This window comes from Molossus molossus, unplaced genomic scaffold, assembly GCF_014108415.1.
Source record: "Molossus molossus isolate mMolMol1 unplaced genomic scaffold, mMolMol1.p scaffold_m16_p_8, whole genome shotgun sequence".
Taxonomy (NCBI): Eukaryota; Metazoa; Chordata; class Mammalia; order Chiroptera; family Molossidae; genus Molossus; species Molossus molossus.
This window is the reverse complement of record NW_023425402.1, coordinates 7694421-7720723: the sequence shown is the minus strand read 5'-3', so window position 1 is coordinate 7720723 and position 26303 is coordinate 7694421. Positions and strand designations below refer to the sequence as shown.

Genomic DNA, 26303 nt, shown 5'->3' with positions numbered 1-26303 from the left:
CCAGTGTCCCATCCCTCCCTCTCTGCTGTGGCTTGGGAGCAGCTCCTGGTCATGCGTCCATAGGGATGCTGCGTCAATGCGCTAAACCGTGCACAGCTGACTGCTCGCTTCCCCTGGGCGGGAGGTGCTGAAATGTTTATGGTAGGAGCAGAGAAGGTGCATTTGGACCATATGAAGAGCAAAGTTTGGAGACTGGGTTCAAATCCCAGTGCTGCCACTTATTGGCTATGTGACTGTGTAGATGTAACTTCTCACAGCCTCAGTTTCTTCATCTGTAAAATGGAGATAATAGTAGTATCTGTCGCAGAGGATGCTGAAGGATCACACGAGATATTGCCCACAAAGCCTTTTCTTCAAAAGGCCAGGCAGTAAATATTTGGGGCTTTGCAGGCCACATACAGTCTCTGTCATCTCTTATTTTTTTTTTTTTTACAGCCCTTTATTTTATTTTTTCTTTTTACTGTATGTATTGGGTGACAGTGGTTAACAGATTCTATAGGTTTCAGACGCACAATTATACAACACACCCTCTGCGCACTGTATGGTGTGCACCACCCCATTCGACTGCCCTTTGGAAATGGAAAGCCCAGTCTCAGCTCACAGGTTGTGCACAAACATGCCGGGGCTGGATGTGGCCCTGGACACAGTTTGCTGACCTGACATTGCCATCAGAGTGGGAGGTTCAGTTAACATTCCCATCAGCAATTCTGACATCACCTCATTTTACAGGGGAGTCCTTAGGGGACTTGTTCAAGGTCATGTCACTCATTAGGAAAAAGGTCAGGACACAGATCTAGGAAGAATTGTAAGGGATCATTTGAGGGGAGGAGACACAGGGGAACTGAGTGGGCCCCACTGGCTTCCCCATTGCACCCCAGCCTCTGCCACCATCCCTCACCCTCTACCCTCTGGGACGTCTCTCACCATCAGGTCTGGGGGGAACAGGGCATGGGTCATCCTGGCGATGTTCTCCAGGGAGAACTGGAAGGAGTAGTTGAACATGCGGAAGTCATGGAAGATGGCGGGGCAGTCCCGGGGGCAGATGTCCTGCTGCCCGCTGAAGGTGGAGATGGTGATGCAGTCAGTCCAGAAGGAGCAGGGTTGCATGCCAGTGAAGCCCCCATCAATGTAGCGCTGAGGAGTCAGAGTGAGAAATGCCCCCCTGGGGTCAGAGGCCCTCTCCCCAAGCAGAAAGTACACCACAGAACTGGTCCCTCAGGACAAGTCTCGAGACTGAGGTGGTGTCCCCAAGGTCACTCAGCCAGTCCACGGTGGCCTCTGGACTCCAGTGCTCTGTCCCTGTGTGGTTCTTCTCACCCACTTACTGGTGCTGAGATGGGCTCCCAGGCCTCTGTGGGGAGGGGCATCCTTCCAGTGGCTAAAGCAGGAGCGAATGCCCCGGTCATAGCTACCCCCCAGGCTACCCTCCTGGAGCCCCTCAACTGCTGAGGCAGGACTGGGGGATGGAGCCTGCCCCACGGCCTTTGGGGAAGGAGTATGTGTGGTGGGCCTAAGGAGGCTGTGAAATAGCCCCCGTTCCTGACTGTCACGGGTCCCACTGCCTCTCTCTGTTGAAATCAGGCACCCTTGAAACTCTGCAGAGCGCCCCTGACCAGCCACCATGTGTCCACCTTCAGGTCCCTTCCCCTCTGGGGTTTCTGTTTCCTCAGCTGTGAAGAAAGGGGCACAGAGGCCAAGGCTCTGACTCTCTGGGGTAACTGAGGAGTACGTGGCCGGCATGCAAGCTGGGCTCCATCGGAATCTTATCTGGATCTCACTTTCTCTGTGTATAAATGAGGAGGGGGCGTGGGTTAGACTCTCCTACTCAGAGTGTGGTCCTGGGACCAAGCCTGTTAGAGGTGCAGAGTCTCAGGCCCCGCCCCAGACCTGCTGGAGCAGAATTTGCATTATTTTACAAGACCCTGAGTGATTCATGGGCACATCAAAGTTTGGGAGGCACTAGCTCAGGTGACCCTGAAGGTCCCCATCATGCAAGGTTCCAGGTCCCAACAGTGCAGGGTCTATATTCCACACTCTCTGTTAAGTCTGGGAAAATCTGGAAAGCCTATGGCATGTTGATTTGCTGGGCTCAGTGTCCAGAGAGAAGCCCAGCTTAGTTGGGAAAGTTCATCTAAAGCCCAGAAGTCCATCTATGCTGGGAATTCTGAGTAGAAAAACTTAAGGACCTTTCCAACTCCTGGTCTTCCCACTGAGTTCTGAGACCACCCCTCTGCTCCCCCAGAAGTGGGTCACAGGGCCCCCGAGACACCCCTGGATCCTGGTTCACCCCTCCCATGCCGAAGCACTTACCACACCACGGTAAGTCGGGGGGATGAGGCCGCAGTACACGGGGACAAAGCAGCTGCAGTACAGGGCCTGTGGGGGGAGAACAGGGCTGAGATGCCCAAGGCCCCGGGGATGGGAGTGGGGCTCCCCTGTAGGCCCCTGGGACATGGCCAGCCTCACCGTCCTCAAACTGAAGGTGGAGACATTGCCTTCCTTCCAAGTTCAGTCCCTGTCCTGGCCTCGACTAGCTGGGTCCTTGGTAACCAACTTGGTCAGTCGGGGCCTGTTGTCCCAGCTTTATTTTATTTTATTTATTTATTTATTTATTTATTTATTTTTAATCCTCACCCGAGGATATTTTTCCATTTTTTGTACAGATAGAGTGGGAGGGAGAGAGAGGAAGGGAGAGAGAGAAACATCGACGTGAAGGGACACATCGAGTGGCTGCCACCCACGCGACCAACCAGGGCCGGGGACAAACTGCAACCGAAGTACATGCCCTTAGCGGGAACCGAACCCGGGTCTCTCCGGACCGCAGGCCGACGCTTTAACCGCTGAGCCAAACTGGCCAGGGCCTGTTGTCCCAGCTTTAAAGGGAGAGGGTGACCTCAACGATCTCCAGGGTCTCTTCTAGCACCACAAATCCAATGGGATTCAACAACCATCCATGTGTATCTGGCTTGGGCCAGGCCCTGGCATCAAAGGAGGGTGAGATGCCCACCCTTGGGAATGCTGCAAGGGGGAGTAAGCAAGTCGGTGACAGTACAGGCATGACACTTGTTGTGATGGAGGTGAGTATGGCCATTGTGGCCTCAAAGGAGGAGCGCCCAGCCGGATGGGGCAGATGATGAAGGAAGGTTCCCTAGCGGGAGTGCCTGGAGTCTTCGCAGGCAGGCGAAGGACAGTGACAAGGAGAGAAGGGCGACCCCGGGCACGGGCACAGCAGGTGCAAAGGCACAAAGACCTGCTTTGTGTGTGGTGTGCTCTGGCTGGCGTGGGCAGAAGTGGAAGGTGGTGAAAGAAGGCTGGAGAGAAAAGTCTTGAAGAGCTGGTGCTAACAAGCCCAGGCGGACATGAGGTAGGTGGAGGAGGCATCCACGCCCATTGCCTATTCATCCTCCACCCCCAGGTTCAGGCCAGGCCAGCAGGGGGATGTGAGGGTGCGCGCAGGGCCTCATATTCAGGACAGGGGAGGAGGATAGAAATGTAGGAGAGAGTCATGCAGCTCAACTCCTTCGTCGTGAAAGAAAATTGGGCATATCCACAGCACGCCCCGGCAACAGTAACTCACAGCTAAGGGTTGCATTAACGAGGTTAGAATAGTGCAGGGTTAGAGTGCACTCTCCTAAGTGATAACCCATTCAGTGAGGACTCAGCCCTTTTGTCAAGGACCATTGGAAGAGGGGAGCAGAGGGGAGGGCTGTACCCACAAACCAGGAGTGATTCGAGGGAACACACTGCACCTCAGCCTGGAGGCCCTAAAAGAGACACGGGACCTCTACTGGAAACACTCTGATCGCTGAGAAGCTCCAGGATTAGCACCAGGGAGGGGACCCTGGGTGCTGAAGTCTTGAGGCTGGTGACCAAGCCAGATTTGTCTTGGACTTCTCTCTGCGCATCTCCTCTAACCGTGTGCCTGACACAGAGACCCCGGGAGGGTGCAGGAGGGAGGAACCAGGGAAGCAGAAAGGAGAAGGAAGGGAGGCAGACAGGTAGCCCTCCCTGGGGCCCATCCAGAGAAGCAGCCCTCCAACCTCTCCTTCCCCACCCGACTCCAGGGCCCTGCCCCAATCCCCGGCCCCGCCCACCTCGTCGCCCCCACGCCCGGCCCCGCCCACTCCGGCCCCCCCACGCCCGGCCCCGCCCTCTTGCCTCGATGAGTTCTTCCTTGGACGTGAACTCGGACACCACAACGCTCTCTCCGTCCGTGAAGCGGGTGAGGCTCACGTGGAGCTTCCCGGTGGCAGCCTTGTAGGAGTCCTCGGGCAGCGCCTGGTACAGAAACTGCCGCATCATCTGCACCATCTTGCAGGAGGGGGCCAGGGGCCCCAGGAAGGATTTCTTCACCTCGGCCACACCCACTTTGAGGACTCTGAGGTACTCATCTGCAGAGGCAGAGAGGAGCGGAGGTCGCGCCCGTGCCAAGAGGTCCACGGCGACTTCCCCTCATCCTGCACCCACGACACGGGAAAGCCCAGCGTGCGGACGCAGGAAAGGGCTCAGGAGCCCACCTGTCAGTCTGCGCGGGAGGAAAGCGGGAAGAATGAAGCCACTGGCTTCCGAGCGCCCACAGCTGGTCAAAGGCAGAACCAGACCCAGGCACCCGCACTCCCTTCACACGGAAGCACAGGACCACTCTGTCACCCCAGCTAGCTTTCCCCAGCTCCCCCTCCAGGCCCGGCTGTGCGGGGCCAGGCCGCATTCTTCTCGAGTCTGAGACTTCGTGGCCTGTGTGAGATCCCATCAGAACACTGACACGGTTGAAAGTCTTCACCGAAGGACACCCTGGGACTCTGGCTCAGTGCCAGCTAAATCCGTGTGCAGGGAGGGGGTGCTGGCCTTGAGGGATGAACTACAGGGAGGGGTGAACTTTGTCCTGAAACCATTGCATCACCTCCCCTTCCTGGCCCCTGGAGCAGGCCAGAGAGGAAGGCCCTGAACCAGCTGTGCCAGGCTGTGCCACGGGCGCCCCAGCAGGAGGAGGTGGACCTTCTCCCTCCTTTCGAGAGGAGCACAGCCAGGGCACATGTGCCAGATGGGGCTCGGAGGGCAGATGTGCTGTTCAGGGGGTGACAGAAGAAGGTGTAAGTCGCCCTCCCAACCCGCAGAACCCCTGGGGAAGTTTGGGTTGTAGGCTTACTGAAAAGTGCTATTATGCTTGATTCCCACAGCAACACTATGAGGTAGGTATGTCTCTCCTCGCTCTACTTACTGACCAGGAAACTGAGGCTCGGAGAGGTAACTTGCCCAAGGTCAACCATCTAGTAAGTGGACAAAGTGGGATTTTAACCTAGAGTGTGTGACTGCGGACCATACTCCTTCCACCTAAGCCGCGAGCTTCCAGGGCCTGTACCTTGCTTCCTGCCAGTTGCTGCTCATTTCTACCTTGTGGAAGCTCTCTGGGGAAATCAGGAGTGGAAATAGCTTTGCAAAGGACTGCTAAATTTTCTTAAACAAATGCTTAATTGTAAAACATTCTATACAGAAGAACTTTCTTACAAATCAGTATCATGTACCAATGGCTATTTGGGAAGGTGTGCAGTCATGAGCTCTCTGACACTAGAGGTAATCAAGCAGAGGCAGGACAAGTACCTCAGTCAGAGAACTTATGAAAGAATTCCTGGATGGGCAGTTTAGGGCGAAGATTCCTTCTAATTCTGAGATTTGGGGATTCTGATGGGAGCCTGGCAATATATCTGGGAAGTGATCACAGTGAACCTTGTTTTCCTATGTTTAAATAGAGCAGCTGAGGCACAGAGAGGCTAAGTGATTTGCCCAAAGTCACATACGGCAATATCGGGACAAACCAAAGCTAGTGATGCTCTACTCCTCGTGTGTTGTACAGTTCGTGGGTAATTCCTCGCTAATCCTGGAGGTGCATAGGATGAGGAGCTCCCGAATCATTTTACAGATATGAAAACTGAGTCAGGGAAACGCTAAGTGTCCTTCCTGAGGTGAGAGCCAGGCAGTGTTTGTTCTGACTCCCATCCCACCTTCTTTCCCTGGGTGAACGGATCCCAGAGGCTCAGAGAGCCTGGGTTGCCATGGTGACAGCCTTTTTTTCACCAACATTTAGAATCAGCTGCATATGTAGTAGGGACTGACCTGAGCAACAGATCATCTTAACTGTCACCCCTCAGAGGGGAGGGTGCTCCTGGGCGGTGGGAAGGCCTGCAGTTTTAGTGAGGTGAGCTTTACCAGGTGCCAACTTGTACAAACAGTGCTTTCCCTCAAAGGAGGGCAGTCGCCAACCCACCAGCAGGTTATGAAACAACTGGGCATTTGGATACCAAGGTGCTGGGTCACTGACTTCTCTCCTACATGACCAGTTGGTATGGGGAGTGGAACCAGGGTGGGGACACCCTGTTTTGGGAATTCTTTTCTTGTTTTAAAAATCCTCACCTGAGGATATTTTTCCATTTATCTTCAGATAGAGTGGGAGGGAAGAGGTGGGGGGGGGGGGGAGAGAGAGAGAGAGACATCGATTTATTGCCTCTTGCATGCACTGGGGCTCGAACCCAAAATCTTTCAATGTATGAGATGACGCTACAACCAACTGAGCCACCTGGCCAGGGCTGTTTCTGGAATTCTTAATGAGCAACATGAAGTGGTCACAAAAGGGTTGGTGGCCTTTCCCACGTGCCTGGGAGCCAGGAGCAGCTGGTCAGTGTGCCCTACACTCCTGGACTCCCAGCAGGAGGAGAGCTCTGGGACCAAGGGGAGGAAACTTGTTATTGCACAAGAAATACATGTTCACTGTGGAAAAAATTGTTTTAAATGCAAATAAGAAAAAAGAAAAAATTAAAATGACTTGGAATCCCTCCACCTAGCGATTAACATTTGGTTTATGTCTTCCCAGACTATATATTTTATATTTATTCTTATTACAAAATACTTTTATGGAGCCCATCTATTTACACTATTTTGTAACTTTTTTTTTTTCACCTAATAAATCATGTCTTTCCACATCAGTAAGTACCCACTTATAACCTAATGTACAAGCAACACGGAAAGCTACTGTGAGATTATAAGATTATTTATTGAGCGGGTCACCAAAAGGACTTTGCTATTTAGTTTGTTTTCTTGCTTTTATAAATAATGCTGCAATTAATTAATTAATCTCATGCTAAATCCTTTGCCTGTGTCCTTCCTTATTTTCCTTAGAATGGGGATAGAGGTGGGTACTCTAGATCAAAGGCATGTGCATATTTAGTCTTGAGATGCTATTTTATTTGTGGCTTTTGTATAGTATTCACTTATAGTCAACTCAGCTATTCAGGCGTGGTGGTGGGTGACAGGAACAGAGCAGTGGCCAAGATAATAGAAATAGTATAGACATCTCCAATATACTAACATCTGAAACGGTGCTATCTGGAAATTAGCAGCGCTCCAGGGAGGGAGGGGATGGGAGATTGTCTGATTTCTCCCACTCAGGTGCCTGGTTTAATATTCTTTCCTGCTGCTCATGGGGGATGGGTACCAAAGGGTGCTTTTATCTCTGCTTCTCCTTGGTTCTCTTCAGGTCTCTGTGTGTCTCTATCTTCAGAGCTTCTCCCCCCCCCCCCCCTTTTCCTAGCTGAGGGAAAGCAACGAATCTTCTGGTTAACAAGTCTCTGTTGTTAGAGAGTCAAGTGCTAAGCATAGCAATAGCTGAGTTCTGTGAGGAGGGATACATTGAGCTTGCTTCTCTATGCATCTCTGTATTTTCCAGCACCTTCTCCCATTTAAAGCCCTCCTCCCAAGCTGCAGGCTGCTGGGCTGTGAGACACAGCATTCCACACCAACCTCAGCAAGGCAGGATTTAAAAGTAGCACAGTAGGAAACTCAAGGTTGGCTTCTCCCACCCCCAGCCCACATCGCCATGTCCTTTCACAACTTTGTATTATCTAAGGTGGTGAGTTTGTCTCCCAAGCCAAGAAGGAGATTCTCTGAGGGCTGGTCCTTGTGGTCCTCCTCTCCCTCTATGGCCAGTCATAGTGCTTTGCCCATGAAAGGCCCTTCAGAAGCCTGTGCTATAAGCTGGGAACTCCTCAAGGGCACGGATGGGTCATACTCATCTACGCCACCAAGCCTCCCACACTTTGTGTGTGCACAATGTTTGTTCAGTGTATGAACAAAAAATAAAAAATAAAAACCTGACAGGGAAGAAAAGCAAATGATGGAGATGCTCACAAGGAAAAGCTACTTGACTTAATTACCCAATAAAAGCTGGAAGGCAAGATCATCTCAGACAGATGAATAGGTAACAGGGTTAACTATATTGGTAAGTGTGGCCAATTCGCCAGGTTTTATGACTCTATAATGCTAAAACGCCATTATAGAAAAAATAAATAAGAAAGAAAGAGAGAGAGAGAAAGAAAGAGAGAAAGAAAGAAATCCTAGGAATGGGAGGTTTTGAGGCCATTTGGAAGTTGCTCCAACTCTCAGCCACGAGATTCTTTTCCTCTTTTCTATGACCAGATCCATTTCTTGGAAAGAACTCAGGCTTTGGAGCTAGATGGATTTGGTTCAAATCCCAGCTTTGCCACATACTATCTGGGCCATCACTGGCAAGTCATAGAACTTTTTCCAGCTGCAATTCGCCATCTATAAAATGGGACTAATAAGCTTACTTTACAGGGTTGTTACGACGCAGGTAATTTTCAGTAAGTGCTCAGTATTGGTATGCCAGTAATTCCCCAGGTGACTATGAAAAGGCCTTCTTGCCCTGGCCGGTTTGGCTCAGCAGTTAGAGCGTCGGCCTGCGGTCCAGAGAGACCTGGGTTCGGTTCCTGCTATGGGCATGTACCTCAGTTGCAGTTTGTCCCCGGCCCTGGTCGGGTCGTGCGGGTGGCAGCCACTCGATGTGTCCCTTTCACGTCGATGTTTCTTTCTCTCTCTTCCTCTCTCTCCCTCCCACTCTGTCTGAACAACAACAATGACAAAATGGAAAAATGTCCTTGGGTAAGGATAAATAAATAAAATGTTTTTTTTTAAAAAGCCTTCTTAATGTTTCTGCCTTTCAGCTTTCTCATCTGAACAGGGGGCAGTGATCCCTGCCCCACACCGTAGGAAGGTGTGCTCAGGCTCACGTGTGGATGCAAACGAGCAGAGTAGAAGCACCGTGGACACGCGGGCGTGTGCCCCTGCTTCAGAGCATGGGAAGGGATGGTGTGATGTGGTACAGGTGTGGATGACTGCCGCACTCCCTGTCAACTTGGGGGGCTCTACAGATCTGGTAGGGAGAGAAGAGTAGAAAAATCATTGAAGGGAAAGACAGGGATAATTAAATATGTGTTTATCTTATTTATTTTCTTAAGTGCCTAAAGCATCCTCCTTTGTGAGAGCAAGGGTGGTCTCTGTCTCGTTCAACCCTGGAACATAATAGGCACTTGAAAAACATGAATCCATGTATGAGTAATGAATAAATGAATGAACCCCAACAATAGAAGGAGGACACAGGTCCAGACAGAAAAGCAGCTATTCAAGGTGACTCGGGATAAAAGCAGCTTGTCTTCCCACCCTCCACAGGCCTCTTGCTAAGTGAAAAATCCTAGAAAGACAGGCACTTGTCAGCTGACAATTTCAGTTGCTGGGGATCCCGTTCACAGGGTGCCCAAATTAGGTCGGCTGTGTGGGATGGATCTGGCAGTGGAGGATGGGACTCCGCGGGCCCCAGTCTCCCGCAGAGTGGTAGCCTAGCAACAACCTCCGGCTCAGCCAATCAATGCGAGGCGTCTCCCGCCGAGAGCCCTGCTCCGCAGCAGCGAGCGCGGTGGGTGCGGGGGCGGCGGGGACGCAGCAGCCCCTGGGGAGGCGCCGGCGAGCGGAGCTGTGTGCCCAGGGAGGCCCTGCGACGCTCAGACCCAGCAGCCTGCTGCTCCCCCTGGTCCCTAATGGTAACCTGGGTTACAGTCTGCATGTCCCTGTGGGTATATCTTGACTGTCCCACTCCGCTGTAATAACTATTGCCGTCTTAACAACCACCGTTTACTCGAGCAGGTTTTCCCACTCGCAGTCTCAGTTTATCCTCACAGTGGCCGCGAACCCCTGAGGGGTAGTGACCCTGGTTTGTTCACCATTTTATTTCTACACCCCACACTGCAGGGGTATCGACTGAAAACCGTTTGGCTTCAAGCTGCAGTGTGGACACAGGAGGTCCACAAAGACCCTCTGGGGCAGTGGTTTTTCAGTCACGGAGCCTTTGTTCAAAAAAAATCTCAAGTGGGAACCCAATAATAGAACAGCTGAAAACAGGGCTGTCTGGGTTGAGGCCAGGCAGGGTCTCAGACCGTCTAATTGTCCACTGCACCCTAGGAAGGAAGCCCCCACATGCACAGCCGGAAACTCCTAAGATCCTAGGAACCTGGGGCAAACCGAAAATACCAGACTAGACTAATTCTTTCAATGTACAGGCAAGAAATCCAGCCCAGGACAAAGGTTAAGCTCAATAACTATGGCCAAATGGCTGGCTGGCTGGAGGAATGAACACAGGATGGATATACCCTAGGTCTCAGTCTGTGTTAGCATAAGCCAGAACTAGAATGTATGAGAAAACTCATTTTTCTCCTCTGTTACCAGTGCATTATAGGCTTTAGCCAAAAGCAAAACAACTCTGACCTAGTATGCACTTAAAAAAACAAACAAAAAAATAAAAACCCAGGTCTGGACGGTGTGGCTCAGTGGTTGAGCGTTGACCCATGCACCAAGAGGTTGCGGGTTTGATTCCTGATCGGGACACATGCCTGGGTTGTGGAGCAAGTCCCCAGTGGGGAGCATGCGGGATGCAGCCAATCGATGGTCTCTCTCATCAATGTGTCTATCTCTCTCTCCCTCTCACTTCCTCTCTCTCTAAAATCAATAAAGGGGAAAAAAATTTAAAATAACCCAATACTTTTTAGTGGTTAATAATGATAATATCTTCCACCCATACCTTTTTCTAACCCTAAGAGTTTACTAAAGAACTAGCTTTAAAAGTTCAGATCGTCTTAAATCATGTTGCCATGGAAACAGTAGGGCCTCCCACTGGTTCATCACCTGAATTCCCATCAAGACGCCTTGTCTGCCTTGTCTGCTCTCTCCCGGGACCTGAGCCCTCACCCTGTCCCTGGGTGCCTCTCCCCCAGAATCCAGGAGCAATCTCCCCAGCCTTCCACTGAAGGATCTACTGATCACCTTAAGATGAAACAGGAAATGTGTCCAGACACATTTCTCTGGAACGTGATAATGTTCTCAGGGCCATTGCCCCTGCTTTATTCTTCCTGTTTTCTTGGTGGGCTCAGAATTCCCTTTGGGATTCTGCTTCCAGGTGGCAACCAATACCCCTTCCAGGCTGTGGCCCGTCCTGCCACCCTCCAGATGCTCCTGCGCTACTGAGGGGACACTGGGCTAATGCAAAGCTGTGAGCTAGTCACTCTGCAGTCCTAAGAGCTGGTTTTGGGGTGTGCGTGTGGCCGGGGCACCTCCAGGGGAGGCTCTGCTGTACAGATGAGGCCATCTCAGAGTACCTCCTCACTTGGGGTTTGCTCAGACCAGGGCACTGCTGCAGAGAAACACCCATGCCTCCCTCTTCCAAAACCATGATAATGAAACTTCATTCCTGCTTACTGGAGTTACATGTATTCACTGTCCAAGACTTCAGTTGGTTGGGTCTGTCACCCGTGTCTCTCTCCATGTTTTATGAGTTTTGAAGTTCTCATGAAAGCCACCCACTGCTCTCACAAGCTAGCACCGTTTGTTTCCTCCTTGGTGCTAGGCACGGTGCCAGGCTCCGAGGCCTCGCTGTCTGTTTAATCTTCACGACACTCCTTGGAGATAGGTGCTGTGTTACCTCCTCTTTACCGAGGAAGTGACTTGCTCAGGGTCACACAGCTGGAACACAGCAGCGCCCGGCCCTGAAGCCCTAAGGGTCCCAAAGCCAGTGTTCTCTGCACCACAGCTCATTGCCTCCGCCAGGGAGGACATGCTGTTCATCTCTCAGAGCCTCTGTTCCCCACTGCTAGGCAAGGGGATTTAGGATTTAGTTTAGGCCACCTCCTAAGGGCTCAGATGTCCCTGGGAGACAGGAAGTCTCCTTTTAGAGCAATGGAACCCAAATCACATCTTCCAACAAATGCTTCTCTACCCCCAACCCAAAGCCCCCTCCCAGGCCAGGCCAGTCTCTTGTCTCGCAGTGAACACCCAGTGCACGATCCTGCTTGTCACATTTTTTTTAACCATCCATGCAGACCTCACCCTAAAGCCCTGCTTAAGATCCGGGCCTCCTCCTGAAAGCCTTCCCTGATCACCCCAATGTTCGCTCTCTCTGCCCCCTTCCTGTCCGCACCAGTGACCTCGGGCTCTCTGGCCAGCTGCACTCCTTAAGGACAGGGCCTGTATCAGGAACACCTTCTCCCCGAGGATCGCCTCGCTCAGTGTTGAACACAGTAGGTATTCAAGAATGAATAAATTAACTATTTTATGTTCCATGAGCAGAGTCTATTTCTGTTTTGTTCCCCACTATGCCCCCAGCATTTAATTCAGTACCTGGCACACTGTAGGGACTTAATAAATGTTTGCTGAATAAATGCATAATGAATGGTTTAAAAAAGAATGAATTAGCCCTGGCCGGTTTGGCTCAGGTTAGAGTGTCAGCCTGCGGTCCGGAGAGACCCGGGTTCAGTTCCTGCTAAGGGCATGTGCCTCAGTTGCAGTTTGTCCCTGGCCCTGGTTGGGTCGTGTGGGTGGCGACCACTTGATGTGTCCCTTTCATGTCAATGTTTCTCTCTCTCTCTCTCTCTCCCTCTCTCCCACTCTATCTGAACAAAATATCAAAAAATGTCCTTGGGTGGGGATAAAAAAAAAGAGAATGAATTAATTAGTTAGTGAACTGAAAGAGGAGATCAAAGAGTGTCTTCTCTACCAGGCTGATAGGACATTTTCCAACTAATGGCCAGGAAGGTGGGCCTCTTCAGTGACTCAGTGGCTTGGGGTTGTGATGGGGCAAATCACAGGTTGTAGTGAGGCTACAACCACACAGTGACGGCATTTCTACAGCATGTTATAAGAAGTCTTTTTTGTGTATATTATATCATTTGATCTTACTTTCTTAACCAACGTGCAAATGATCGCTGGGCCCATGGAGTTTGGCGGAAAAACTCCAGATCGCGTGGCTTGCAAAGCAACTTCTGAAATCATGATTAGGGAGGATGCGGAACATAGGAGTCAAGAGCGATCCCAGGCTGGCTTTGTTGTAGAACCCTGGGAAAGTTATCTAATCATGGTCAATACCTGTTTCCTCCTTGGGTATAAATACAGAATTTACTTCATGGAGTTGTGAGAGGGTAAAGTAAGTGATCCGTGCGACACGTTGAGCGCCATGCCTGGCACATTGTACGTGCTTGATGAATAATTACGAGCTGCATCAGAGCAGAGCACCTTTTCACAGAAAGCACTGCCATCCCCGGCCGGCACTTTCACTCTGGGAATGATTTTTTCCTTTACTGATTTTACAGACAGGAGGAGAGAGAAACATCGATGAGAGAGAACATCGACTGGCCACCTCCCGCATGCCCCCCACTGGGGACTGGGCCCACAACCCAGGCATGTGCCCTGACTGGGAATCGAACCGGCGACCTCTTGGTGCATGGGTCGATGCTCAACCACTGAGCTGCACCAGCTGGACTGGAAATGATTTTTGATGACATTTTGATTCTGAAAGTGCACCCAGCAACCAGGACTGAACTCCAGGCTTTGTCCGGGCAGCACACGGACGTGCCCTGCGACAGGAAAGAACGGAGCTTTACATCGATGCCTGAAGAACTCTGGAAGCCTTCCAGCTCCAACAAGAAGCTAAACTAAATAGGAGCCTTCCCCGCTTCAGGAGCAACAGCCACGACAAAAAGCCTGATAGAAAATAAGATTGTGAGTCATGGCTGAACTCACAAGAAGACAGAGAAAAAGGAACTGAAACCAGAGCATGGAGAGACGGCCGAGGAGGGGGTTTCAGACCAGAAGCAGGGACTGGTCCCGGGCTGTGGGAGGGGAGTCGATGCGGCCCCTGCTACAGCCAGGACCCTCCAGCACCTGCCGGGCCAGCGGAAGGTGTCTTGTCTCTGCCCAAAGCTCTGGGTGAAAACAGTCTCCCATTAACCCTCAAAGCCTAAGCCTGCCTCACAAGTGGCTTCCAGCTCGAACTGGCACAACCTACCGGGTAATTACCATAAAAACCGGTCCTTGGTTGGTGCTAAGCCCGGGGTGCCTGGAGCAAACCAGCTCACATGGGTTCTTCCTCCACCCTGGCCACACAGAATCCCCACAGAAAACAACAAATCCTCGTGCAGGTTAAAGCCCACAATGACAGTGTTAACGATATTCATCAGAGTCCAGTGAGCTTTGTTTTAATAAGATAGGACATTCTTTAGTTAAGTTTGAAAAATGCTGCTTTACCTAGCTTTTCTATTTCAAAATGATTTTCTTTTTCACTTATTCATCCTTCCACTCAACATTCATTCACCGAAGACATTTTGTGACTAATATTTGCCAGGCACTGTGCCAGAAGCATCCACGACTTCTTTTGTCCCTCACCATAATGTCCAAGGGATGTGTTCCCATCCCAAGTTACAGGTGGGAAACCGAGGCTGAGGCAGGTCCCTGGCTGGCCAAGGACCCTCAGCGGTAAGTGGCGGAGCCTCTTCCTGTCCAGAAGGCCGGCGGCGTCCTCCCCGAGAATGCCGGCATCCTCGCTCTGCGGCGGCGCCACCTGGGGTCTCCGGCCCAGCCCTGCTCCCGCCTGGGAGCTGCATCCTCCACCACCTGGGGTGTTTATTCCTTGACTGAGTGACAAAGACAGGCACGTGGGTGACTGAGGAAAAGAATGACCAGAGCCAAGATTCTCACAGAGGTGTCTTGTCTTCCCAGCATTGGCTCCCGAGCCACAATGGGCCCACTGCCCAGAACACCTGAGCCACCTGCCAATGACAATAACTTCAGCTGCCCTTGGGTCCCTGGGGAGGTGGCAGCTGCTCCAGGCAGACAAAACACCTGTGGGAGGAGTCGTGCTGGGTCCTGCGTGGCCCGTGTTTGAGGGGTGTGGCCCCCACTGCTCCCTGGCCCTCTCATGTGCTTTGCAAGTTCCATTAGAAGCCCAATTCCTGCCCAGAAGGACAGCTGCCTTCCTTTCCGAGAAGGCAGGCGCGTTTATGCCACAGGGCTGTTGCACCTGCTGGTCTCTCAGCCTGGAACACAATCGCAGAGAAGGAACACGCTTCCTCCCACCTCAGGGAGGCCTCCCCTGACAGCCCACCTGAAGCTCCACCTTTATCATTCACCACACGCGTCTCCCACTTATTTTCTCCTTTGAGCACGCATGCTGACACTTTTCTATACGTTCGCTGACTTATGGCTTGCTTTCACCAAGAGAACATCAGCTGCATGAGGACAGACAGCTGTGTTGCTCGCTGCTGGACCCCCAGGATCTAAGCCTAGAGTGAAGGGGGTGGTCTGTTTTATTTGTAATTCAGCCAGAATCTGGTCCTCAATATTTTTGTCTGCATACTGAGGGGATTAGGCTCAAACAGTGGCTTTCAAATTAAAAAAAAAGTCACTGGAACATTTTCTTTAAATGAAATTTTAGGAAAAAACCCATGTATGAGATGGACAATAGCAGGGCTACGCTTGCCGGCCCCAGGGTCAGTGTGTGTCCTCTCCCCACTCCTCTGCTCCTGCTCCTCCCTGCCCACGGAACCCTGGGGCTCCTAGGAACACACTTTGGAAACCACTGGCCTCAGTGAGTTCCACCTCCAACTAGTCACTTCCTCTCCCAAAGACTAAATACAAGTAGTTGTAAAACGAAGAAGTTGGACTCATTGACCTTCTTTCTATGACATTCCAGTATTATAAGTCATAGCCACAACTGCAGAAAAGTATCTAAGAGCCAGGTAAACCCCAAATAGACATTGCAAAGACACATTCAGTGGCATGCCTGCCAACAGCCAGCATTTGTCAAGAATTCACCGAGCCGCTCTTATTTGAAGAGCGATCTGCGGGCGCCGCGGACCCACACGGTATCGGGTCGCTCGCCCAATCCAGATGAGGAAATGAGAAACGAGGTCTGAAACGCTCGGACAGCGCAGCATCCAGCGCTGGAGCGGGTGGCAGACTCCGTGGGCAAACTGGAGATCACGGAAAGACATCTAGGGGGCAAAATGAGGGGGCTCTAGAGAGGAGGTGCTATCTCTGGAGAAGAGAACAGAAGGTCATTCCAGGTGGGGACACCGGGGGTGCTGCGCCCCCCGGCCAGGTCCCCTGCAGGACTGCAGCACTCATGCCCTCCGCTGTCAGGAACGCAGCCTCCCGATGGTTCAGACTGAGCCCCTCCCCAGCCCACGGACTGGACTTGACCTTGTGGTTATGAAGTCATGGTTTTGGTCCCAGGCAGGGAGAGAGTCTCTCCATCACCATCACATCACCAATAACGGTTATCATGGCAGAGACTGCTAGTTGTCCCCAGTGTCCACTCTTTCCTTCTTCTTTAGTGATTGAAGCTCCAATTTTTAGCTGGACACATGTCCTCCCAAATAGTCTGCATTTTCCAGCTTCCCCTGCAGTCAGGTGTGGCCGTTCAAGTAAGTTCCGACCCATGAGATGTGAGGTGACATGGTGTGTGTCACCTCCAAGGCCCGCCCTTAAAGGAAAGAGGTGTGCCCCCCCTTTCTGACTAGCTGGAACGCAGACATGGCAGGGAGTCCTCTTGGACCAACATGATGGAAGGAGCCTGGGTCCTAACTCTGTGGAGGCACCACACCAGCCTTGGGGGCTCCTTAGTTTGCAAAGCTCATTCACAGGGGCCACTGCTGATTCCCAGGGCCAGCCGTGGGGAGGGGAGGCTGGCATATTCTCTCGCATGGTACAGTGGCTGAGCTGAGGCGCAGGGTGCCTTGTCCAAGGTCACTCACTGCTGAGTGGATTCCCAGGACCAGTTTGGTCTAAACCCCACTGCCTTCCTTACTAAGCCCCACTCTGAAAGGCCGTGTGAGAACAGCACACGTGGCAAGCTAAGCTCCCAGTCTGACTGTAGGACGCTTTGTAGACTTTGTTCTCAGAAGCCTGCTTCCCAGTCAGTGGTCCTTCCCCTGGGGATTCTGGTCTCTGAGGCTGTGGGTACGCCAAGGATTTAGCACCTACTGGGAATCAGGAGAGAGTCTCAGAAGGTCTGAGGTTGGCCTGGGGGATGGGAAGACATAACAGAGGGAGAGAAGAAAGGGGGCGACAGCCCGAGACCACCTGCTGGTGGTCTGGGTGTTTGTCGGAGGAGGTTGAGGTTGGCATTGTTGAGAAGACAGGGTGAGAAGTATTGGGAAATAATTGCTATTAGCGGTCCAAACAAAGTCACCCGACGAACTCAGCTGGCCTCCGTCCCTCCCCTGGCCCGACGTGTTCTGTGCTGTGACATCAGCCAGCCTGCTCCCGGCTCTCACAGACTCAGCGCATCTGCAGAGAGTTACATGCGCCGAAACACTCCCACCCAAACAGCAAGTGAGCCTCCCCGTACCTTCTGTGGGAGTTGAAAATGATTTCCAAGTAAAAAATGTAAAACACAAAACAAAGCAGGGTGGGGGGTATACAGGTGAAACTCAATAGGTAAATGCTGATAATTGTTGAAGCCAGAAGATGGGTTCTTGCAGGTTCATTGTATTATTCTTTCCAATATGTTTAAAAGTTTCCCATTAATAAAGCTATTAAAAAGTGTTGTTTTTTTTTAAATATACATGAATGTTCATGGCAACATACTAGCCCAAAGTAAAACAACCCAATGCCTCTCACCCGATGAGTGGATACATGAAATGCGGTTCAGCCACACTGTGGAATAGGACTTGGCAATAAGGAGTGGGCACAGCCATGCGCGGCGGGGACGAACCTGGAGCACCGCTGAGTGAGAGAAGCCAGGCGCGAACGACCGCGTGGTGTATGGTCCCACTTACATCGCATGTCCAGAACAGGCAAGTCCATAGAGACAGAAAGTACAGTAGCGGCTGCCAGGTGCTTGGGGAATGAAAGGACTGAGAGGTGGCAGCTAAGGGGTACAGGTTTCTTTGGGGGATAATTAAAATGTTCTATAATTTATTGTGATGTTGGGTGGAAAACTCTGTGAATATATTAAAAGCCATTGAATTGTATGCTTCAAATGGTGAATTGTATTATATATGAATTATATCTCAAACAGCTGTTTTGAAAAGTTAAAAAAAAGATAAAAAGGTGGGGGTGGGGGGGACAACGAGGAGAAGCTGTGGGCCCAGGGTCTTCATCTCTTCTCTGAAAAGGGGACTGGGTGTGGGGATGAGCCAAGGGGAAGAGGTGAACCAGCCCCTAACCAAGGTCAGCCTTCCTCATTTATGGCCCAGCCAGAGGCCTTCACAGAAGACTAATCCAGCCTAAGCCACTGTAGTGAGACTGTTTCTCTCTGCCCTAGAAAAAGACATTCCCCATGGATAATCAGGTCCAGAATTTTCATTAGTCCAGGTCTGTGATGGGCACATTACAGGTTCCACATGAAATGCCTGACCTGGCTCCACTGCCGGGTCACCTACTCATGGCATCTTAGGACAACACATCCTAGTTCTCAAAAGGGCACTGGGTCTCAACCATGGCTGCACACTGAAATTCCCTGGGTGCCCAGGGTCTGCCCCCAGAGTTCCTGAATTAATTTGTTTGGGGAGAAGCCTGGGCAATGAACATTTTAAAGCTTCCCAGGTGATTAGAATGCGCAACCGAGATTGATTGTCCATTGATTTAATGAAGTTCTCTTTTTTTTTAACAACTAGAAGAGAATATCAAAATCATGGCACAGAGTATAGTAAGTATTCTATCATGAAATTTTCCACATCGACCCGACACCAGCGGGCCTGCGTTCTCCGCCCTCTGGAGGCATCACATCCCTGCTGCATGACTGTTTGTTGTCGTGCCTGTCCTCACCCAACCTGTTCCTACGCGTCATAGTACAGAAAGGTCTACTCACCTTTCAAGCATTAGCTCAAATGCCACTTCCATGAGGCCTCCCATGATTGGAGGCGTTTGATCCCTCCCTCTGTACCTCTGTGCCCTTTAACCTTCTAACATTCAGTTGGAACTTTCTTGTATTATGATTACCTGGCTGCCTTCAAGTTTGGGTAGACTGGAAGCTCCTTGAGGCAAGGACAGAGTTGCATTTTGTATTATATCTCGGTATCTTTGCAGGGCCACTGTGTGCTCAGCAAACACGTGTTGAATGAATGAATGAATGAATGAATGAATGAATGAATTGGCTTGCCATGCAGTTTTTATAGAGGGGAAGGTGCCAAGTAGTAGCTTAGGTGGGGATGGGGTTTTAAATCCACCAAATCCCCATTCTTTGATAAGAAAAATCTTTACTTTTCAAAATTACACAAGTTCCATCTCCACTTCTGACCAGATTAGCAACCCTGAATTCCCCACTTGTTGTAGTGGGGAGCACCTGTCCTTGGATGAATGAATGAACAAATGTTTATTTCATCTTTAATAAAAACAAGGCACTGTGTTGGGTGTTTTTACAAACATTTTCACACACCTGCAAATTGGCCCTACCGCAGAGTTAGCACACATCTCCAGATGAACCCTGCTGCTTGACTTGCACAGAGCAAAACACAATCTCAGGACAGAAAAGCCCTGGCTGGGAATAAGAGGAGAGAGACCCTGGGACTCATGTGCTGAAGAATTTTGTTAAAAAGAGACAAACCTCTGTTGTTGTTGTTTTTATCCTCACCCAAGGACATTTTTTGTTCAGACAAAGTGGGAGGGGGAGAGAGGGAGAGAGAGAGAGAAACATCGACGTGAAAGGGACACATCCAGTGGCTGCCACCGCACGACCAACCAGTGCCAGGGCAAACTGCAACCGAGGTACGTGCCCTTAGCAGGAACCGAACCCGGGTCTCTCTGGACCACAGGCCGACACTCTAACCGCTGAGCAAACCGGCCAGGGCCAAACCTCTGGTTTTATGCAGATGGTGTGATTGTTTACACATAAAATATAAGATAATCCACCAATAAACTTTTACAACTAGTAAGAAGTTCATATTTCAAACAAGAAATGCTGGCGAGGATGTAGAGGAAAGGGGACTCTAGTACACTGCTGGTGGGAATGCAGACTGGTGCAGCCACTGTGGAAACCAATATGGTGTTTCCTCAAAAAATTAAAACTGGAACTGCCAATGGACCCAGTGATTCCAATTCTAGGAATATATCCTAAGAAGCTTGAAACACCCAATCAGAAAGAATATATGCACCCCTGTGTTATAGCAACACTATTTAAAAGCTAAGATCTGGAAACAGCCCGTGTCCATCAATAGATGAGTAGATAAAAAGCTGTGGTTCATGTACACAATGGAACACTATGCAACTGTAAGCAAGAGAGATCTCTTACCCTTTGAGACGACATGGAGGGACCTGGAGAGTATTATGTTAAGTGAAATAAGCCAGTCAGAGAAAGACAAGGACCACATGATCTCACCTATTTGTGGAACATAATGAACAAAATAAGCTGTTGACCAAAAGAGATCCAGAATCATGGAAGCAGGGAACAGACTGACAAACCTCAGAGGGACGGGGGGGTGAAAGGAGTGGGGAGAGATAAACCGAAGAATTTATATGCAGATGTGCACAAGCAAGCAACACGGACACTAGGCTGGGGAAGGCAGGAGCGGGGTGGGAGCAGGAAGTAGGGGGTCAATGGGAAAAAAAAGAGGGACATCTGTAATACTTTCAACAATAAAAAGTAAATAAATAAATAAAAAGTTCAACAAGGTTGCTCAAAACAAAATTAATATGAAAAAGAATCAACATTCTTTATATTAATAACAATCAATTAGATTAGAAAATGGCATGGGAAGAAAAAAACGCCATTCCCCATAGCAACAAAAATGAACATATCTAATAAAAGCCTACAAAATTTGTATTAAGGGACAAAAAAGAAATAGAGAGATAGACTATGTTTATAAATGGAAAGATGTCATTTCAATCAAAATCCCAGCAGAGCTTTTCCCCTGGGGGAAAGGACCAAGAATTCTAGGCAGTGTTTGAAGAAGGACTGGAACAGGAGGAGGGAGGGATTTCCATGATGATGTACATAGGAGCTCTGGTGACTAAGTGTGGTGTGGTGCTGAAGCAGACAGATTCACCAGGGGAAGACAGAGACTGCAGGGACAGACTTGAGAATCCAGGAACTCGAATAAGCCAGGGGCAGCATGTCAAACAGGTATGCAAAGGGTTGCTTATAAATAGGTGGGATCATTGGTTAGCTTCGCACATGGCAAAATCATTAAGAACATGGATTTCTACCTCAAACCAGCCACAAAATAAATTCCAGTTGGATGAACCTAAATAGAAAGGAGCAAAACTTAAAAAACCTTTGAAAGAAAATACAGAAGAAATCATTGTCACGTGTAAAAATACTAAAAAGCACAAATTGTAAGAGGAAATGATTGATACATTTGACTCATTACAATGAAAATTTTCTGAGTGGCAGGAGACATCGTAATCAAAACAATAGCCCATGGAGGAGGAGATCACTTCAACGTCTGTAACTGACAATGATTACTGCACAGGCTATGGAAAGAACATCCACAAATGAAAGAGAAAAAGCTGATTCGGCAGAAGAAACAGGAAAAGGTCAAGAGCAGGCAAGTTACAGAAGAGGAAATACAAGTGATCAATAAAAACAGAGGTGTTTAACATCACTAGAAATCAGGATATGCAGATTGAATGCAGTGAGACATAATTTCACAATCATTAAACTGAATTAAAACTTTGCAGTCTGTCAGTACCAAGGGTTGACGACATTGTGGGGGAATTAGCGGTTAAATTGGCACAAGCACTTTGGAGCGTAATTAAGCCAAGTCTGGTATAGTTATCGTGATGCATGCCCAAGGGAAACATTGCATGTGGCATGGCAGACACAAACATAAATGCCCATCGCAGTGTTTATAACACAAAAACAGGGTGGCGTCCATCAACAGAATGGATAAATGAACCGCGCCACAGTCTTCTGGACTATATACTGCAAGAGGTAAGAAGCCTCGAAGGCAGTCAGGAGGCCGAGCCCTGGTTCTTGGTGTGTTTCTGACTGATGATAGATGCTATTCAAGTCACTTGTCCCTCTGAGCTGAGACTATCTCCCCAGGGCTGAGTGCAGATTCCATCTGCGCAGAGAGGCTTCTCTGACCCCACTATTTATACACCCCGCATCTGCACCCCGGCACCCCTTTGTCAAGAAGCAGAGTGGTTTACCGGGTGAGTGTGGAGACTGGCCAGACTGGGCTCAAATCCCGGCTTTACCAAGTACTGTGTGTGTGACTGTATGCAAGCTATTTAAGCTTTCTGTGACTCAATTTCCTCCTCTGTAAAATGGAGATAATAGTTTTCGCCTTAGAGGATTGTTGTGAGGACTGAATGAGTTAATATCCCGGAGACTTAGAGCTGCCCGCCCCCCCCAAGAAAGGCAGTTACCAGTCAATTACATGCGTTAAGCTGAGCAGTGGGGGGGTTGGGGGGGCACATCTCAGAAACAGGCTGCTGAGTGAAAAGGGGGCGTCCTGCCTGCATCTCAGCCTTCCCTGGACTTGCCTCCGAATCACAGCAGCGCGCAGTCAGTCCCTGGACACTGGTCACGCCTGCAGTCAGGGGTCCCTCTCGGGTTTCAGTTCCTCTCCCCTGCTGTCCAGGCCTGTCACAGCCTGGCCAAATGGGTTTGGGGCAGTGTTTATAGAATTGATTGAGTCGAATTAATTCTGAAAAGTCCTTGAATGCCAGAGGATGAAAACACCATTGATTCTCTCAGATGCTTATCTTAAGAAGTTGAAATAGGACATGGGGAGGGTGGGGGCAATGGAGCAGGTGAGCGACACAGACACCCCAAAAGGGAGAGAATCCAGAGCAGGGTGTCTCCTAAGGCAGTAGTTCTGTGAGCCCAGGTCATGGAGTGGGGCTCCTCCAACCCCTGTCTGAAGGCCTGTCCTAAGATCTATTGGGTAACTGAAGCATTAACTGCCACATTCACAGAGGATTCTGTGCATAAAGAAAGATCTAGAAGGATCCAGGCAGAGCCCTTAGTACTGGCTACAGGAGGGAGAGTGGGATTGGGGTAGGGTGAGGTGGGGGGTCAATGGAGGACTTTATTTTTTACTCCGTTTACTTTTGCTGTATATACTTTGGCATTGCTTGAGTTTTGTACAGCAAGAAAGAATTTATCACGTGAAATATTTAAAAGGAAAATTAACTTTGCACAGAGAGGCACTCAGTGAACGGGCATCACTAGTATTCTTTAAAAGAGAAACAGAGGCCGCCCTCCCGGCACAGAGGTCCCAGCAGGAAGAGGACCAGTGGCACCCCCTGCTCACACACTGGGCATCCTACGTCCAGTTGTCCAACGTCTTCTCGCCACCCCGCACCTGCCGCTCGTCCTGGCCTAGCCCTCGACCTACAGCAGCTTCCTTGTTTCTACCCTGGAAACGAATAGAACCTCCACTTTACAGATGCAGAAACTCAGTCACGGCATGTTCAATAACGTGCCCCAAGTCCACATTGTGAAATGGCAGGGCTGGGTCCAACCCACGTGGGGTGTATGTTCTTAGCCACCCCCAAATCGCCTCCCTCACAGCCTTCTGTGCCCTCGCCTCTTGGAGAAGAATCAGAGACTGCAGCCTGGCTACAAGGCCCCATCCGAGCTGGCCTTTCAGCCTCTCCAGCCTTACCCCACCCCACTGCCTCCCCACACACCCACTGGCTCCCTGGCTGCTCCTCCACCTAGAACATTCTTTCCTTTCTGATCTTCAAATGGCTTCTTCTCTCCATCGCTGCTTGAATGTCACCTCCTCCGAGAGGGCTTCCTTGATCACCTTTTCTAAAATAACCCACTTTATTCTCTGACCTTTCCTGCTGTAATTTTATTCATAGACCTTGCACTTCTCGATGTGACATCATAAGGTTACTTGTTTGATTGTTTATTATGTGTCTTCTCTCCCTAGAATATCTGCTCCATGAGGACAGGGGCTTTGCCCCTTGTGCCTGGAACAGAGCTGGGCACAGAACAGCAGCACAGTGAGTGAATAAATGCGCCCGCGGTGGCCCATATGGATGGACACTGGGCCTCTCTGGTGCCAGGTCTAGGCCTGCTGTCTGGGCTGCTAGGAAGGTGTCCACCCCCTGCACGGATGGCGCTCCTGCCCTCTGGGCCAGCGGTGTGGCCCATCCTGCCCTCTGCGGTCCTTGGACTAGCAGGGCAGGGGTGAAGTAAGGGCTCCCATGTTCTTCCAGGCCCTCCCCATCCCATCCGGCCCTGCACCGCCCTCTAGCCCCAAGGTTCTTGCCTCCTTACACCTGGAATCAGGTCTGACAAAACCGTCTCCCCACAGTGACACACACAGGAAGCACAGCCCTTCCCAAGGGTATCTGCATTTTACTCAGGCCAGGCAGGGGCACACTTCACCCCATGTCTGTGTCATGGTGCAACTTCCAGGATGTTTTCGGGAGATCCTGCCTCAAACTGAGGGAGACAGGGCATCACAGGTAAGAGTACTGAGGACAGAGAGATGGGCCCAGCTCACCTGGTGGGCTAGAGACGGGGACCTGGCAGACCCCAGCTTCAAGAGTCACAGCCGCTCGCCATCCCCCTCGACCCACCTCCTCCTCTCCTGTCTCCCAGAAGTCCTGGCTTTGCTCCCAGAAGCATCCCTGAGCACCCCTCACCCCCCGAGGCTCCGCTTTGGGGACTGCCCCAGAGGCTCGGGGACCAGGAACGAAGGCCTTACCCATCTCGATCCCGCAGATGACCAGAGCCGCAATCACCGCGCCTGCCGAAGTCCCCGCGAAGCGATGGGTCGTCTCCAGCATGCGAGGGGCCAGGTCCCTCAGGGCGTCCACCACCCCGGCCTGGTAGTAGGAGAGGAAGCCACTGCCAGAGAAGGAGATGGAATGAGGGGTGTCCGGGTCCCCCTTGAACACCTGTTCTTCCATCTCAGCCGGGGGGCCTCCCGCGGCGGGGAGGAGTCACCCCTCAGCGCTGGCCGCCCGAGCTGGCCGCCCTCCTGTTGGAACCGGCTGCCAAGCTTCCCTGCCAGCCCGAGCCTGGAATGTGGCCGGCTCTCCGGGTTGGCTGCGCACCCAGGGCGGTCGGGCAGCGTGCCTGGGCCTGTTGAGCTCCGCCAGGACGAGGTGAGGAAGGCCCCAGAGGTGTGAGCAGGCAGGTCCTGACGGCACCCCGGCTTCATCGGGAGGCTAGGTTCATCTCTGGCAGAGTCCTCAGCCCTCTGCCCATGCTGGGTACACCAAGGGGTGTTCAAGCTGCCACACAGAGCCCAGCCCAAGGAGGCGGGCACTGCCCAGCCCTCATCCCAGAAGGCTTCACACACTGAGTTGCAAAACTTCCGCTGATGGTTATCAGGGGGTGCCTCTCTGCCGGAGGGACCTTTGATGCTGGCCTCCCTCCACGGTGCCCCCTTCCCACAGGGGCAGGACTGGCAGATTGGCTCTGGTTTTTGAAGGGGACACACTCCCACCTTCCATGCCCCCTACTGTGATGCCCTCCCTGGGCTCCTTCTCCCTGTGGTGTGTGGCACAGTTGTCTGTATTTGCTCTTCTTACATAAGCTCCCCTTTGCTATGCACCTGTTTGTTCACGTGTTAGGACTGGCCACGGGCAAAGCTGTAAAGGAAAACAAGTTGGGCCTCGGGGGCCCCGCCCACCTCCGCCACTCCATCCTCACCCCCTTTCCCTCTGGCCCCTCCCCGGCCCACTGACCCGTGTCACACCCTCTCACCAAACCCCAAACTTTCATGCTGTCTCCGAAGTGTCCAGGGAAAAAAATCGATCTGAACTCTAGATCGCTCTGTGTGTGGGCTCCATGTTGTATACTCTCCTTCCCACAAGTCCCATTGGTTTCCAGTTTAACAGCCATTCCCACCTTCTTCCTGGCTAGTCAAACCCTAACTCGGTTTTTCCTCTTCAGGCCAAGCAAGTCCCAGAACAAAGGGGATTAAGAAAGAGCAGATGAACACAATTCTGGCCGATAAGACAGAATAATATGCTGGGAATTCTCAGAAAGTCTTCTTTGTGCTTTAAAAAGAGACGAACAAAAATGCTGTGTTCCGTAATGGCTGAGCAGCTCCTAGTATATCACAGACTCCCCACGTGACAGATTTAGGAAAAGCAACCACGGAGACCCCCAGAGTGACCAACGCACACGCAGTGGAGAGGAGTCAATCCTGGAAAGAAGGGAATAAAGAGCCTGGGATAAGTTTGTTTTTTGTTTTTTTGTTTTTTTACTTTTTGTAGCT

The 26303-nt window shown here is 50.9% G+C and overlaps 1 protein-coding gene across 1 annotated transcript in view; it reads right to left on the bottom strand.

Annotated features, from left to right (window-relative positions):
* Positions 1-24991, bottom strand: part of PNPLA1 (patatin like phospholipase domain containing 1) — a 41569-nt gene extending 16578 nt beyond the window's left edge. Inside the window, 4 exon segments of the mRNA XM_036249228.1 lie at positions 925-1134; positions 2311-2376; positions 4159-4391; positions 24780-24991. Coding sequence (XP_036105121.1) covers positions 925-1134; positions 2311-2376; positions 4159-4391; positions 24780-24984 — 714 coding nt within the window. The 5' untranslated portion in view covers positions 24985-24991.
* Positions 24992-26303: the final 1312 nt, after the last annotated feature.